The following is an 18,306-nucleotide window of genomic DNA, read 5'->3' on the forward strand; positions in this document are numbered from 1 at the left end:
TTCACATTAAGTCGCGAGTAGTGCGGCAGCCGCGCGACTCGCGACTTAATGTGAAGACAGCCTTAGGTTCAGTATGTTTAAACTATTAATCCCCAAGCGGCAGCCGGCTGCCGCATAAAAATTGAAAATCTATTGTGTCTGCCATACCCACGATGGAAGTGTTAAAGGCTGATTCAAGAGTATTTTAACATAATCGTCAGCTTACTAATCAAGCTTTCTTGTAAGACATTTATTTCAAACTTATTCAGAAACAAACAATTTGTATGCCGTATAGTATCTGTTTGATACACAGACAGCACGTAACTTAAGTGCCATTTAAGTTAAGTATTCCAATATTCGACTGGTTTGGCATATTTTTAAACAAAGGTTACAAAAGGTTTACTGTTAAACGCGATTTCAGTAATATCGTGTTTTCCCGCTTTATCTGCATGATAAAAGTTTATTGTGTTCGAAAATTCCATGTTCATTTATTTAATGTTATTACGAGCGCTATTTCCCGTTCGGTAAATTGAGTGACACTTTATTGTGACAGTGTCAACTTTCGATAATTATATTGGATACTACAAAAATTCGTATTGTTAATATGTTAAAGCTAAGGCTTAAGCTTATTTCAGTGGAGAAAATCTCTGAGGAAACTGCAAATAAGTATTTTTTGGATTTTTATCAGCTGTTTTTTTTTTTGGTATAGAAATGTAATTGTACATAAATTTAAATTTCAAGTAAGAAAATGCACTTGGAGTTACTTGGAAAATACTTGTTTTAATCATAATAATAATATTTTAATGTATCTACAAAAACTTGAAGAGTTTTAAGTAATTGAAGCGATTCATATTTCCCGCGAAAATCCAATATCATTTTCACCTAATTGTGGCCTTATCAATACACCTGATAACGTGCGGCAGTTTGAAATTGGAACGCGCTGCGATTGTATCATATTGACCGAACATGTCTATATTGTTTGAATAAAGAACGTTTATTTTTTTTATTCAGTGTGCGAGCGTAGCAAAGATTTTAAGCAAAAACTGCCAACTTTAAAATGTAGAGACAAAGTTTTATTTTTCATTTGTATTAGATAAGTGTTTTGAGTGTTAGTGATGATGAAGGGTTTCTGGAGTGAGTTTCTGAATGCTGCTGCAACCCATCCCCTCCAGGGTATGCCTGCAGATGTGTCGTCTCTATTTGGATCTATAGATCTGGATCGGATCGATGATGATTGTAAGATCTATTTTACTTTTTCTATTCTCTTGCTAATCTTATTTTGTTAAAAGTAGAACATATTTTGTTTTCTTTTTTTTTTTTTTTTTTTATGAAATTAGGGGGCAAACGAGCAAACGGGTCACCTGATGGAAAGCAACATCCGTCGCCCATGGACACTCGCAGCATTAGAAGAGCTGCAAGTGCGTTGCCGGCCTTTTAAGAGAGAATAGGGTAATAGGGGAGGGTAGGGAAGGGAAGGGAATAGGGGAAGGTAGGGAAGGGAAGAGAAGGGAATAGGGTAGGGGATTGGGCCTCCGGTAAACTCACTCAGTCGGCGAAACACAGCGCAAGCGCTGTTTCAAGCCGGTTTTCTGTGAGAACGTGGTATTTCTCCGGTCGAGCCGGCCCATTCGTGCCGAAGCATGGCTCTCCCACGTATAATTTTCAAGAAAAATATGTTTTATTTTATGAAAATGAAGAGCCTTTAGCTATTCAATGTTTCGGATATAAAAAACAAAAACGGGAAATTACAAAAAGGGTGGGAAATAAGAGCAGTTCTGTCAAATTACAGTCACAACCGTAATAGCTCGCACACGACGACCGGGGCTCCGGAAGTGTGCCGTAAGATAGGAATGGGGAAAAATTAGAAAAAAGATGTACTACATAGAATTTTTGTTGCTTATCGCATTGGAATATTATATTTTACATCAAATTATTATAAAGTGAAACCTTATTTAGCGGTGCATTTTCTTAGTACGCGACCGTTGTTTATTTCTTGCAAGAGTCAGTTTTTAAAAAGGCAGGTCATTTATAAACTGAAATTAATTTACAATTTAAAACATAAATAATATTTTAGTAAGTCTTGCTCTTTGTCGTTCTAAATAATTACATTAAAATCGGAAAGAACCTTCATAAAATGAAACGATTGCATTGAAATTTCCCGTCCGCGGAAAGGAGTCCATAATTAACTTGAGAATAAATAAAAACTAACGACTCTGTACCCCGATTTCACTATCCTAATGCAACATTAGTGCAGTTTCGTTATTTGTTCCGGTCTGTTTTTATACAACTTCAAAATTGAGTTCTCGAGCCCATGTAATAAAATAAAATAATATGTTTAATTTTCAAAGTGATTAACAACTAAATCTTTCGGAAAGTCCTACTTGATGTCTACCACCGGGTTTGGAACTAGCCCGGCGAGAAGAACCGGCGTAAGAAATTCTCAGGGGGCCACCCTTAGGAAAAAGATGGAAAAATTGCACTTAAAGAAAACGTGTAGCTACTATTTTTCTGTTTCATAGGGAAAGAAAAAAATTATGTATAGCTACTTTGTGCTGTTTAATCGAACGAGGAACAGACGCAGCATTAATGCAGCATGAAATAGTAGAATTAGGGTACTTAAGTATCTGACAATTAATTGTTCTGTGCGAAGTGTTTGATTTCAACTCCGATATAAATGGGCTGGTGTTTCAACTTATTTATTGTCGCAGTTAAAATTATTTGTCGTTTGATAATGGCAATTATGAGTTTGTTGATTTATTAATTAGGCCTTTATAGGGCCATGATGAATTACCATGATTGCGAAGCTACGCACAGTCGAATCACGAGTCGCGGGCGTTTTTTTTTTTAATATTTTGGTAAGTGGCGACTTTAAAGCAAAATCTTTTGACCGCGCGAGGTGGTATGCACAGTCAGGTCATATCCTACTTATTGATTTCACTTGTCTTGTACAGCATTACTGGTGAGACATGATCAATACTTAAGGAGAGTACTCTGTAATCGATTCTCATTATAATTATGTAATAAAATTAGATACTTAATTTTTGAACAAATTTCCCTTTAAATAAATGAATCATGGACACTAAGTAAATTACGCGGCTAGGCAAGTAGGCATACTATGCGGCCGGCGCGGCGGCGTGCGCCACCAAAGAAACACCGCGCCGCTACCCTTCCCGCGCGCGGTGTCCATGCTTTGGGTAAATAATTATTTAACTTTAAGCTACATTTACTGAGTGATCAATTGATATTATATTTTTATTCATCTAATATTATAGCCAAATAGCACGTCCTCGATTATTGAACATGTCTCACCAGTCACGCAGTATGCCGACGCACTTACTTCGATAGCGCGATGCAGGATTTTGGCGCTAGTTATCAGCCACAGTATTATTCTAGCCCCAACATAAATAACATTTGTTCGGACAAGCGTTGCATATGCCGGTGATAAGATTATCATATCTGATAAAAACAACTGTTTGTCCGAATAAGGTTACCGCCTTATATCATCATCATCATCACCACTATCGTCAACATCATCGTAATTACCACTTACATGGACTACAATATTTGATAAGGAATCCAATTTCAACTCAAAATCAAAAATTTGAAACGGTAAGGGTGCTTGTTGAATTCTTATCGATTCGCCAGTTTGCTAGAACTATATTTTCCAAACGCCCGAACAAGGCATAAAGTTGTATATGTCAATGTATTTATATTTTATGTACTTGGTTGCAAATAAAGTTTGAGTTTATTTAGAAGGTACAGCATTAAGGGCCGCGCTATAACACCGGAATGGCAGCGGCGAGCGGATTTTAAACTTTATCTTCATTATGGTAATACATAGTATCGCTTGAGAAATCGCGGCCGCCGGCGGCCACGGGCGGCCGTAGACTTCTCAAGCGATACTATGTATTACCATAATGAAGATAAAGTTTAAAATCATATGACACTGAAAGTGCTCGCCCCGCCGCTGCCAATCCGGTGTGGCGCGGCCCTAAGTACAAGTTAATGTAATTAGTGTTGTTCACGTCTTATTTGTTGATATCGACTTTTTAATAATTTAAGCGTTATAAAATAGATTACATTAGACCCGTTTTCCACTTCCAGGAAATTATATTCAGAATTAATTTATCTTTATTTGTGTTTCTTGTAAAAAAAATCATATTTTTATATAAAGACATATTATACCTATATACTATATAGTATGCCTTGTTCATCAGTTTTTTGTATCGATTATCTCTATTTCATTGTTTCCCAAGTGATAATTTACAGCTGATAAGTGAGTTTATCCAGTTCCGCTTATCACTGATAGTGATGCCCTTCCAGTGAAATTGTACACGATAGTCACTATGTTATATTATTACTAGCTGTCCCGGCAAACGTTGTTTTGCCATATATATATTTTTTTTTTGTATGAAAAATAGATGTTGGCCGATTCTCAGACCTACTCAATATGCTCACAAAATTTCATGAGAATCGGTCAAGCCGTTTCGGAGGAGTATGGCAACGAAAACTGTGACACGAGAATTTTATATATTAGATGTCAACATTCATTATACTGGTGATGCATCACTAACCATAAGCACATGCTTATAAGTCTCGAAGGACCAACAATAATAATAATCCACAATATAAAAATAAATGTTGTTAACGTGAGAGAGCCATGCTTCGGCACGAATGGGCCGGCTCGACCGGAGAAATGCCACGTTCTCACAGAAAAACGGCGTGAAACGACGCTTGCGCTTTTGTTTCGCCGAGTGAGTGAGTTTACCGGAGGCCCAATCCCCTACCCTATTCCCTTCCCTATTGCCACCCTTCCCTTCCCTCCTCCATACCATTCCCTTCCCTACCCTCCCATATTACCCTATTCCCTCTTAAAAGGCCGGCAACGCACCTGCAGCTCTTCTGATGCTGCGAGTGTCCATGGGCAACGGAAGTTGCTTTCCATCAGGTGACCCTTTAGCTCGTTTGCCCCTTATTTCATTAAAAAAAATGTTTTAAAGTAGAGTTCATGAGAGTATAATCGATATTAATTAATTACTTGGAGCGTAATATGCCACAGCCAAAACAAATTCTGTCTTTTAAACTGGAACTTGGCTTGACACGCCGTCGCATGTGCAGATTCTGTCTTTTTTATGTCTTCGCATAGATATGCGAAAGCAGACATTCATACAAGTTAAAAGTGGTTTAACAATATTGCATTTATTACACACCAAGAGTCATGTATAAGATAATACATACGTGCTTCAAAGATCTTAATTATTGTTTGTTGACATCTCCTGTAAGTAGCTTACCCTTGATAGAGATGTATCTTATCTTATCGATAAACGTATATCGACAAGGTAAAATCACGCGCAAACCAGCATCGATGTGATTGGCCCATCACTACCGTATCTTATCTGAGCCTTGTCGAAAGAATGCAGTATCGAACAAAACGTTCGTCGTTATCGTGGTTTGATGTTTTAAATAAATTAATTCGCGTAAAAAAAATAGCGCGTGTGTCATGCATATAAAAAAGTTTGGCTGCTTTTCGGGCAGTGCTTGGTTCTTTTGGGAGTCTTAAGTGGAAACTAGTGTTGTGCTCGTTATCGATATAATTATATACCTTCAGAAGTCGAGATCAAAAATTTTGTAAAGCAGTGTATTGCCGCAACTGTCTCTTGTTTCATAACTAGTATAGTGAATACCGCAAACAATATAGACGTTTTAGTATGCTAGTGTTGTATCTATATGCAAACGTAAAAATATGTTTGTTAACTGAACTAGTGTTAATATCGCAATCGTAAATATGAACAACTCTTGAATTGTTTCGTAAACTAGTGTTGTTATATATCGATATGCGTATAAATCTCTAAGTTATCGAGATGAGATTGACAGTGCTATCGAAAGCTGAGTGTGTGCGTGAGTGCTTGTGGCGGACGATCAGCTGTGGTCTCGACGTGTGTGAGCGAGTGGCTGCGGCCCACCAGCTTCTGGCACAACCCTATCCGCCGCTGGACGTGGTGGTCGCCGCGCCGACGTACGCGAGAGCATGTGGGTAGTTAAGAATGCACCTGACCCTAACTTGACTACATACTTAAACCTAGATCTCAAAATTTGTAAGGTCTCGAAAGCTGATTTTTTTGCACAAGTACCTAACTTCAGTTCATGAAGATTAAATGCTCAAGACGAAAACACGATTACTGAAAAATAAAGTGCAATATTTCCACCTTTGAAGATTGTGTTGAAAAACTTAAAATATGACTTCAGTGTCCGAGACATAGTGTTTTGGTTAAATTAATACCAAAAAATAATTAATATAGCCTGTTATTACTATTAGGTCTATACCATAAAGTTATATACCTAGCGGAATAGAGAAACAAAGGCCTGAGCAAGAGAGATGTCACTATCAATAACACTGCGTGGTAAAAAGAGACGTGTGATACATGACAGCAGCACTCTTTTTTTGACGTCCAGTCGGCACGTGCCGCACGTTGACAATTTAATCTCATAGAATTCATGTTCAATCATGCTTGTGTAAGTGTATACGTACACATATTTTTCACACAGATGAAAACCAATTTTGGTTTCGTTGGACAGCTCGAGATTGTTGCTCTATTTCGCTAGGTATATTAACTTTATGGTATATACTCTATACAGTTTATACTGACAGTACTTTACACAGACGTTCGCCCTTGTCTAACAAGATCTATTATTACTTCTGTCACCACAGCGTGGATGTTTTCATTATTCGGTCTCAACTGTTAGGGAATCTAGACACATTTCAATCAGTTAAGTTATAATTTATAACATGATTAAAACTATGTATATAATACATTGTAACGTGATTAAAACTACAATAATACAATTACCGAACTCGAATACACCGTAAATAAGTTCCAGCATCATTTAACTTTGGCGCGATATCGTGACAGAAGTTGTGCCGTTTCAAACTATTTAAATGTCGTCGCTTTTTCACTGTGACACCGAGCGCCATGCTACTATCATTTGAGTTTTTAATAAAATGTGTGAGTGAAACATTTTACTTATAAATAATAAGTGAAACATTTTACCTAATATTTATTATTAATAACTAAAATGTTCCACTTGACGCCTTTGACAGTGTGGTGTTTAGATTGGAAATAGTTTTGAGTGGTTAGATTTTTGCTTACGATGAGGTATAGGTCTACCAGTATCTAATGGCAAATTTGGATGGCAAATTTTCAAAAAAATATCCTTGATCATTGGATAAATTGTTATATTTGCATGTTTCACCCAAGAATCAGCCGCTTTAAGGAAAAAAAGGATCAAAATATTTTATTCCAATTAAATGCTCACTTTTTGCCATCAGATCCTGGTAGACCTATAGTTTGTTATCATATTAATTATTATGTTGGTGAATAGTGGAAATATTGTAAACGTATCAAAACGTTTTTAGTAGCTAAAGTATGTACCAGCCGCGGTTGAAAAGGAGTTTGGCAAGTAACGCCTAGTTATGATGGTGTTTTGCAAAAGCGGTCCTTTTATAATTGTACCCAAGGTAAAGTTCATTTGATCCCTTAACTCACTTTTGTGGGACATACAATCAGTATGTTGATTTGCAAAACAATTGGGCCACTCAAACCTCACTTATGTCTGTGTAAACATCTTTATGGCTACTATAGTTTGGAGGACGATATTTTATATTGCCATTAAGGAATCGCAACCAAAGTGCCTAATATTTCAAATAAAGATATTTTTGTACTATCAGAAAGATCGATTAATAGGTAGATGTCGGACCTACGTAATCTCTTTCATAGTTGGGTTAGGGCAGGCCACAACGGTGCGTTGCGGCGTCGCATCGTAAAAATCTACGACGTCGCAGAACGCATCGTGTTAATTTGCGATGCGTCAGCGACATTTCCGATGAATGTTTTGCGTTGTAACAACGTATCGCATTTCTGTGCGATGTTGTTTTTGCGATACGACGCCGCAACGCAGTGTTGTGGCCTGGCCCTTATGGGCTATGGCAAGCCAAGCCGACATAACATGACGACCTCTTTTTATGAAATAACGGGGAAAACGAGCAAACGGATCACTTGACTTGCCGGTTTTCTGTGAGAACGTGGTATTTCTCCGGTCGAGCCGGCCGATTCGTGCCGAAGCATGGCTCTCCAACGACCTATATTGAATACGAACAAGAACTCGAAAATCAATCGCTTTTGCCGGCGCAGTCGGACAAAAGTAGAATCTTCAATAGAGCTATGACACAACTATTTTTACAGAGTATAAAGAACTGTCGTTGTCACAAGGTCAGAAGGTAAAAAAGTGGTTTTGTCGCCGAACATCCGTGTGTACTGAAAGCCTCACCGCGCTTGGCAGCCTGCCACGGGCTTGTAGCCTGAAGGCCTCGCGACTATTGCTCGGGATATTAACGATTAGGGTACTTAGGAAAATAACATTCGATAAATTGAACATGTTAAGTAACATGTGAAAATATATAATAATGAAAGCATCGCATTTAAATAAACTACATAATATATGAAAAAATATATTATAATGTCAAAACCCGTGAATTTCTTTATTTCTAACTTCACTGTTTTTTTTATTTATTTATTATAATATACAAACCACGGTATTGATAAAATACAAACCACGTAGGTTTAATGACGTATAGTCTGTCAAAAAAGTGAAAAAATTAAAAAGTGGTAACATCGTAGAGTCATCCCTTTTTCTTAGATTGATTTGAAAGGGATGACACTACGATGTGGCCACTTTTTAATTTCTTCACTTTTTTACAGACTATAGTACTAGTTATTAGTTGTTGAATAGGTCTTTATGGTATTATTAAAAAGGTAGATATTGACCGTTTCTTGGTTTATCAGGCAGGAGACGTACAATTTCAGGAACACAAACTATCCTTTCCTCTTCTCTGTAGCACAAAGTATCTCCGTACCAAAATATCATTTCAGCGATTTGAGAGTCATGATAATAATATAACAGACTGTCGTCCGATTTTAAATGGACCGGCAAAACGAAAGACAGAGAGACGCCATTTTGCATTTATAATATTAGTATGGATAAAGAATGATTTGACAAGGCCAGGCTTTGGCTTCGACCATCCGTATTAGTGCGCAGAGTTTGGCAGGCTGCCACTGCGGGCCACTTTATAGCCTGAAGGTCGACTGACTACTGCCGGAGATGTATTAGCGGCTAATAATGTTGCGGCGATGAGGCTTTTATTGATGGTAAATATATTGATATGTTATTTAATTTATACAGTGTATGATACTTTGTGTGCTAAGGCTTATAAAGTAACTAATTTTCTCAATGATAGCACACCTTGGGAAAAATAAACTGACAAACCATAGGCCGCTTCTATAATATAATTAATGGCACTACATTTTTACATAATTAGTGTAATTTAGCTTAAGCTAGTATTGCTATTTTCCACCTTTTTGGTAAAAGGCGTAAGAAACTCGCACGGGGCCACCGTGCGAGTTTCTTACGCCGGTTCTTCTCGGCGGGTTAGTTCCCCAACCGGTGGTAGGCCTCATGTAGACGCGACGTTCTAACTTTGTGTTAACTTCGTTAACCTACTTAGAAATAAATATTTTTCCAGCGTATTGTTTACTAAATGAAGGTTCAATATATAAACGTGCAAATGGAGATACATAGCTGTAACTTATAGAGATTTTTACACCGTCAAATTTACCAGCGTCAAACCTATTGTTGAATAACTTAATAGGCCATTTAGTCTGCTGCCGCTTCATGTCGCCGGCTTCCAACTTGTACCTACCTTAACTTAGCAGGCCTAAATGGCCTATTAAGTTATGCCCGCTGCCAACCGGCACCTTTAGTCAAGTGACAAACTTAACATGCTATTTAATCCCTATAACGTGAATAATCTTATACTACTTAGCGATACGTATCGATGACATTATCATAGATTAATATCTTAATGCGTTATGAATCGTCATTCATCATGACTAACTGGACTTTTTTGTAATGGCCATATACCTAATCTACATGTTATATTTATCGATCATCAAAGATTCAACGATTGTACTTTTTACTATGTTAAGAACATCGCTCTCGATGAGCCGAGAGAAAAGTTTAAACATATTATTGGAAGTGTGTTAATTCCAGTTTTATTTAAACAACAACTACAATATTTAAACCGTACAGTCCATTTTCGACAATTGGGCTGTCAAAAGCTGTATGTTCTCGTCTCGCTTTTGGCAGCTGTTTCGGCACTCACCTCCGACCTCATACAATAGCTTTGTAACATTCTAGTCGTTATAATATGTGAGAATATGGTGAAATGTATGCTGTGTATAATAGTGGATATAGTAATACAAAAGTTAACAAATATGGTATGAAATTAATTTATTTTTTTCATTAACTCTTCTTAGGGCCTGTTTCACCACTTACTGATAAAGTGCCTAATAGGCTATTCACAACTTTTTTGACAGATTCTCCATGTTTGATCTGTCAAGTTAATTGGTGGATAGCCTTATCAGGAAGTGGTGAAACAGGCCCTTACTCATGTTATGTTAATGTATTTTTTGTATAGGTGGTAAATTAAGATATCTTTTTTTTTTTATGAAATAAGGGGGCAAACGAGCAAACGGATCACCTGATAGAAAGCAACTTCCGTCGCCCATGGACACTCGCAGCATCAGAAGAGCTGCAAGTGCGTTGCCGGCCTTTTAAGAGGGAATAGGGGAGGGAAGGGAAGGGAATAGTTGAGGGTAGGGGAGGGAATAGGTTAGGGGATTGGGCCTCCGGTAAACTCACTCACTCGGCGAAACACAGCGCAAGCGCTGTTTCACGCCGGTTTTCTGTGAGAACGTGGTATTTATCCGGTCGAGCCGTCCCATTCATGCCGAAGCATGGCTCTCCCACGTATATTGTTAATTTGGAATATTTAACGAAATATTTACCTAATACTACACTTATATAATATTATATAATATACGATATAATATAATGCTACGAAATTCGTACATTCTCGTAGCACTCTCGTAGCTACCTCTACGAGGACAGCTACGACGTAGCAGTAGTCGCTACGCGTTGTTCGTAGACGTCTACGCGACTTTGATTGACGGTGTTTTAAATTATTTGTAAGTAAATTATGTAAAACATAAAAGCAAAGACCCAAATAATATTATTGTATATCCTAAATCTTACCCGGGCCTTAATGTAAACCATTCGTTCATGAACATATTTTCTGCTACGAAGCATAAAAAATATTTTGCTTTATGATATTAGGATGACCTAATTAGATGAATAGTAATATCCCACCACCTTTTTATGCCATTAAACCTATAATAATGATAACATGACTTCACCTGTTAAAACTCCATTATGTCCAAGTCATTTGTTTATTGAAAAATCCATTTGTCGAACAAAGTTATTTTTCATACGATTATAATATAATTGTGGTGGTTTGTGTGTGGTGTGTGAAATTACAGGCATTAGAGGCCAGCTGGTGGTAGATACTATCGCGTAATGGAACTTACCAACAAAACTTGTTAAAAGTAAATCCGGCTTTGTGGAGGAAGGGGGGGATGCTTATTGGACGTAACTAGCCACTCCCCTTCATGATTATCAGCGTTAGCCTTTTTATACTTGGATGTACCTTCTGCAACAACTAGTAATAGAAATAATGCATTTTTCTTACGAAGCACTCATGCTTTTAATAAAGTTAATAAAGTATCGCAGGACATGGATATTGACCTATTCTGTACTAAATCTAACGTTGTAAACGTTGTAAAACGACTATTGTATGATTGTGTTTGAGTTACCTACATAATTACTATCTTTGGTTTATATATATACTAGATGTCCCGCGCGGCTTCGCCCGCGTAAATTAGGAATTTTACAGAAACCGTACATTTTCCCATAAAAAATATTTTCCCCGTTTTTCCCGCATTTTCCTGAGTTTCTTCGGTCGTATTAGTCTTAGCGTGATAATATATTATATAATATAGCCTATAGTCTTACTCAATAAATGATCAATCTAACACTGAGATAAGTTCTTAAATCGGACCTGTAGTTCCTGAGATTGACGCGTTCAAACAAACATACTCTTCAATGTTATTATATTAGGTAGGTATAGATTTTTTTTATCTATGGACGCTTCACACCGGGTCAGTCTGGCCCCGTGGTAAGTACCTGATGGACTTGTGTTACAGGTACCAGACAACGGAAATATATTTAATACTTTTATACTATACATATATTTAAGATTTTTATTATATGATACACATATTTAATACACATCCATGACCCAGGAACTTTGAAAATTTTTGTTCCGTCGGCGGGATTTGAACCCGCAACCTCCGGCTTGAGCTACCAACGCGCTCACCACTGAGCCACAGAGGTCGTCAAACTATTTTTAGAAATAAAATAAAGATTTTTTTTTAATTATCGCTTGACAAACTCGAGTCTCGATCTAAAAGACTATGAAATGGTATAATATGGTAGTGATGATGATGATGAATGTAATTTGCATAGTAGCATATGATTCCTGTTCTTAAAACAACGCCGAAACTCCCAAACTTGTATCTATAAAGAATCAGGAGTTCTCTCAGCACCTTCCGAACCACGGTATACCAGGTATATCTCGGTGCAAAATCTTACTTGTTGGTAGCATATGCTTAGAATACTTCTCACGAAACCGAAGTCACCACACGTTTCCCTATAAGTTTTGAGGAGTTCCCTCGATTACTTATGGATCCTTCATCAGATCACCACTTTTGTGAATATAAAAATCGGGTAACATACGGCGGAGTAATCGTTGAATATAAGAAAACGAACATAACACCTCCCCCATTTTGAAAGTCGGTTAAAATTGTAGCCTATGTGTTATTCTGATGTATAAGCTATATTATTGTAAAGTTTCATTAAAATCCGTTCAGTAGTTTTTGCGTGAAAGAGTAACAAACATCCATACATCCATACATCCAAACAAACTTTCGCCTTTATGATATTAGTAGGATATAGCCTATAATATATTATCACGCTAAGACCAATAGAAGCGGAGCACCAATGAAGAATGTTTCAAAATCGGGTGATTTTTCCTATTGTGCTGCGTAAACGATAAAAGTTTCGCAAAAAATGGCAGAATTTTCTTTATTTACCCATGAATTAGTTACTCTCTCGGGTCTGTGGCTGTTTGGTTGTTCGTTTTGTTCGGTGTTGCTATGTGTCTGTGCGGATGATTTTCTTGCTCTCTGTATTCGATGCCTATCCCTATCCTGGCTGAGGCGAGCCTCACGCTCTACAGATGATTCTCTTTCTCTCTGTATTCGATTTCTATCACTATTCTGGCTGAGGCGAGCCTCACGCTCTACAGACGATTCTCTTTCTCTCTGTATTCGATTTCTATCACTATTCTGGCTGAGGCGAACCTCACGCTCTACAGACGATTCTCTTTCTCTCTGTATCCGAATTCTATCATTTTTCCGACTGAGGCGAGCCTCATGCTCTACAGACGATTCTCTTTCTCTCTGTATCCGAATTCTATCATTTTTCTGACTGAGGCGAGCCTCACGCTCTACAGACGATTCTCTTTCTCTCTGTATCCGATTTCTATCACTATTCTGGCTGAGGCGAGTCTCACGTTCCGTTGACGATTCTTCATCTCTTGCTGAACGTGCTCTTTTGGCATTCACTGTACTACGACCTATGTTCGAACGACGACGTCTTCCAGGCATGATCGTATAGTAATACCCACAAAGCAACAAATAACCCAATCGCAAAGCAAAAACAAAAGTCCGTTTTTCTAACCAAGTCAAATATATTTTTATCGACAATTCAGAAACCAAAGAACCAGAAACAATGAATATCTGAAAGAAAGCGCTGTGGTTGCTCCTCTGCGTTACCGTCTGCACAACCACACAATGACGAAATACACTATCTACTACAATAACATAAGCCCGAAGCTTATGAGAGCCCCCGGCCGGTTCCGCCGTAAACGCTATGTCCCTCGGCCGCCGCCGCGCGACATATTTTTTGATTCCGCGTAAGTTTATACGTTTGAAAACTTCTAAAGTATTGATCGAAATTGTATAGTGTAAAAGACAATTATAATCTACATTTAATGTCTTAGCTTCCAAACATGTTTATTTGGGTAAGGGTTAATGTTGTAAATTGTTAAAATCGCTTCGTAAATAAGCCATTATTTTTCGTAAAAAGTAAAGAACATATATATAGCCATTTTGGCTATTGTGAGTTATCCCTAAGAAATAGACATATACCATCGCGGACTTTTTTGTTTACCTTATTAAGGTGTACAATACTGTAGTACATTATTTTGATCTATCTCGTAGGGTTTAGCCAGCGTTTGCAATATAAACGCAAAAAAATGAATTTATTTACGACATAACATTAGAAACCTCTAAAATTATCAGTGTTTCTCTACCATATTATGCATATGTTATACATATAAACCTTCCTATTGAAACACTCAATCTATTAAAAAAAACCGCATCAAAATCCGTTGGGTAGTTTTAAAGATCTAAGCATACATACACACATACATACAGACAGCGGAAAGCGACTTTGTTTTATACTATTTAGAGATATATATATATATATATATATATATATATATATATATATATATATATATATATATATATATATATATCTTAATATATATATTTCTTGTGTGCGTGTGTATGTGACTGAACTCCTCCTAAACGACTGGACCAATTTTGATGAAATTTTTTGTGTGTGTTCGTGGAGATTCGAGAATGGTTTAGATTTACAGTTTGGTCTACTGGAAAATGTTTTTTCAATTAATTTCTTATTTATAAGGAGTTGTTGATTTTGGAATGTTTTACATTAGATCCGGATGGACGTTGCCATGGTGACATAATTATTTAGTCACTGCAATAATAATATGGGCGAAATACTTTATATGGCAAAACAACGTTTGCCGGAACAGCTAGTATATATATATATATCTCTAAATCATTTTTGCTGACTTGTATTATCTTTTTACATACATGTGGAGGCTTGTAATTAGCTATTTGTTTATCTTAATTATTGTATTAGCTATTTAAGTAATTAGTCTGTAAGCCTTCTGAATATAAAATAAATAAATAAATAAAATAAATAAATGTCGTTCGACTTCGTTTAGCGTACATTTTCCCGGGATAAAACTGTTCCATGTCTTTTCCCGGGACTCGAAGTTTTGCTATATCAAATTTTATTAAAATCAATCCAGCGGTTAAAGTGTGAAGCGGTAACAGACAGACAGGCAGATAAACTGAAATTTCGTATTTATAACATACTATTGTTTGTATTTTATTGAATGTGTGAGATGATATTCTTTTGGTAAATCGAAATAAATAAATTAATAAATATGTTGCGTTTACGCCTCGTGGCTGAATTTATCAAAAGGTAGGAGACCATTTTGTACTGAATTTTTTCCTAATCAACTGTTCTATACGTGTGTAAATCTTTTGTAGTAAAACCGTAAGTGTAAACAGTAGGTTTCGACCTACTGTGTTTAGGACACTTACTTACGCGGCGTAAATTCCGCATGATTACCCCCGCAATGTATTTTAAATTACCGATGACAAACTATTCCGACGCGTTCCGTCCGTATTTTATATGCGTTTGACATTTCGGGCGTAATCATGCGGGATTTCCGCCGCGTAACTTAGTGTCTTTAGACACTAATAGTTTACAGTAGCTGGCAACTGCATAGGAATATAATTATTGTTTCACTCCGAGTTCGTAGTGCGCTAATTTGAAGAACATACAAAAATACCTTAGTAACTGCTTTTTACATTGTTTTTTTTTTTTCATTTTGTTATTAATTTGAAATTTCGTTTAAAGTAACTGTACTTTATTATATTATTTGTGAGTAGTACTGTTGTAGTAACACTAAGAGATCATTACAGTTATGAATAACATTTATTCAAATTAAAATATTCAACTGGGAGAGTCGTGATAAAAACTGCCATTCTCTCTCCGCCCCGTGTCCCCCGCAGGCTGTTATCTCAACAGAACAATTAAGACGACAAAACATTCAACAAATTAATGGTCGTCGTCGACAATTTTTCTTCGAGCTTTCCCCCCTTTCCCCCCTCGTCGCCCCGCGCTCGTCGAGATGGAAAATTATATTGATCTATTCCGAGACAATGGTCTTTATACTGTTGCTTTTGATTACTATCGTTAGAAAGTTTATTTCTGTTTTTATTTAGTTGTATTTTTTATTTTTAAATGGATCTAATTGAATTCATTAGTCTGAGATACCGTAAATAATGGGGATAAACGGAAGTGTATTACTGAAAGTTGGGTGTCTGTCCATTCGTCTCCTTGAAACTTGATAGCCAGCTTTCGTAGATATATCATCATCAAACATTAATGGGATTAATATACATCCAAGTGGTAAACAGTCCCCTGATTGTTATACAAATAATGGTATATTCACCATGACTCCAATTCCCACTTTTAATGCTTCAACTCCCAACTCCCAAGCGGCTACATGCGGCCGCGATAACAATAGATAAGCTATTGTGTCTGGTTTTTCCACGATCGAGTTATTAACTAAGACTTACAATTGTTTTAAATCAAATGTTGAAGAAAATTGACGTCCTGGCGTGTGTAATACCGCATTTAATTAGAGATTTGTGCAATGTCGCTGTCTAGGAAGGCAAATACGAGTTCGTCATAACAATCCCGGCGTTTGCTCTGAGACCGCCGCGGAGTGTTCCTAATGGAAAACTGTAATTAATAATGCCCACTAGTGATGGGACGAATATTCGCCTGGTATTCGCTAGTCGGTATTTTTCTTGCTTCTTAGTTAATAGTTATAAAACTAACTAGTAGTAAAACATCTGTATAATCTATAGAAACAAAAATTAATTTCAATTTTGTTAGCTGAAACTCGAGTACGGTTGAACACTGAACAGACGAACAAAATCAGTCTGTTCAGCTGTCTTGAAATAGTCGTGCAAGTCCAGCGAAGGTTTCTGTTAGGAGGGATGTGATACGAAGTTCACCGGATCATCTATGCTATATTATAAATTGTGGAATATGTCTTATATTAGTAGATTATATTATTCTCTGACATAAAAAAGTCGTACATATTCGTGACTAGTGTGAATTGTCGATATGCAATTTTTCTGAAATTTTAATTTTAATAAAAGGTTTTTCATCGATTCCTTTTTTGGGTGTCAAAACTTGAAAGTGATGAAATAAAAACAACTTTCCTAACATACCAACAATTTTGATTAATGTTATTGAAATATAAATATCAAATTGAAGTACAAGTGCCTAAGAAGCTGTTGAAATAAATTGAATTACCACTACAGAGCTAACAATAATACAATAATAGTACAGTAGCGAATACTGTATGGCTCTTCAGACTAACGAGTCTCATACACAATGTCAGAATATAATATTGTATATCTTGCAATTGAGAATTCATCTCAAGACACTGACTTAGCTGTAGCAAACAAAAGAGGTAGACTGAAAATAAAGTTGATGATAATTTTATAAGAAGTTTTTTTTTTTTATGAAATAAGGGGGCAAACGAGCAAACGGGTCACCTGATGGAAAGCAACTTCCGTCGTCCATGGACACTCGCAGCATCAGAAGAGCTGCAAGTGCGTTGCCGGCCTTTTAAGAGGGAATAGGGTAATAGGGGAGGGTAGGGAAGGGAAGGGAAGGGAATAGTTGAGGGTAGGGAAGGGAATAGGGTAGGGGTTAGGGGATTGGGCCTCCGGTAAACTCACTCACTCGGCGAAACACAGCGCAAGCGCTGTTTCACGCCGGTTTTCTGTGAGAACGTGGTATTTATCCGGTCGAGCCGGCCCATTCGTGCCGAAGCATGGCTCTCCCATGGCTTTTTTTTTACATTGTGAAAATTAGAGAGAATATTTAAGCATCAATCAGGCCGAAACCCAATGCAATAATCATAGACGTTGTTGTCACGTCGAATTCGATTTAAGAATGTTCAGAATTGTGCACTGAACATAGAATTGTACATTTCTGATGGTCCTTATTATTTTTATTTTCAACAAGAGATTATTTTACACCCCAGCGCCATTTTAGTGCGCTGAATATTTGACCCTTCGCATGTTTACCGAATATATGAGTCTGATATTCGTTACCACCAGTCACATCACTATAATAATTATAATTCGTGTTTTGTAGCGCATTAAGCGCGGCGCCCTCACGGCGCCCTCACGACGCCCTCGCGACGTCCTAGCGGCGCTGGGGTCATTTGTTTCAACTAGCGTGTATTAAGTATTGACCCCTCATTGTTTTTCTTAAGAACAAGTATTGTATAATTCAATGCTATTGCCTAAAATTGGTGAAAAGAGGGTAAATATTGTGACTGTC

At 37.1% G+C, this 18,306-nt stretch overlaps 1 protein-coding gene across 7 annotated transcripts in view; it reads left to right on the forward strand.

Moving 5' to 3' along the window:
• The window catches only part of LOC121735320 (atypical protein kinase C), a 227,865-nt gene that overhangs the window by 188,063 nt on the left and 21,496 nt on the right, over positions 1 to 18,306 (forward strand). Inside the window, exon 1 of one of the 7 annotated variants that reach the window (XM_042126109.1) lies at positions 1,165 to 1,215. The exons of 5 other annotated variants lie outside the window; for them this stretch is intronic. Coding sequence is in view for 1 of the 2 variants with exons in the window: in XM_042126107.1 (XP_041982041.1) it covers positions 5,841 to 6,009 (169 nt within the window). In the remaining variant the exon portion in view is untranslated. Of the gene's footprint in view, positions 1 to 1,164; positions 1,216 to 5,840; positions 6,010 to 18,306 lie in introns of those variants that run through there. One more of the 7 variants, XM_042126107.1, reaches the window with a different exon arrangement.

The sequence above is a fragment of the Aricia agestis genome, chromosome 17 (assembly GCF_905147365.1).
Source record: "Aricia agestis chromosome 17, ilAriAges1.1, whole genome shotgun sequence".
Taxonomy (NCBI): domain Eukaryota; kingdom Metazoa; phylum Arthropoda; class Insecta; order Lepidoptera; family Lycaenidae; genus Aricia; species Aricia agestis.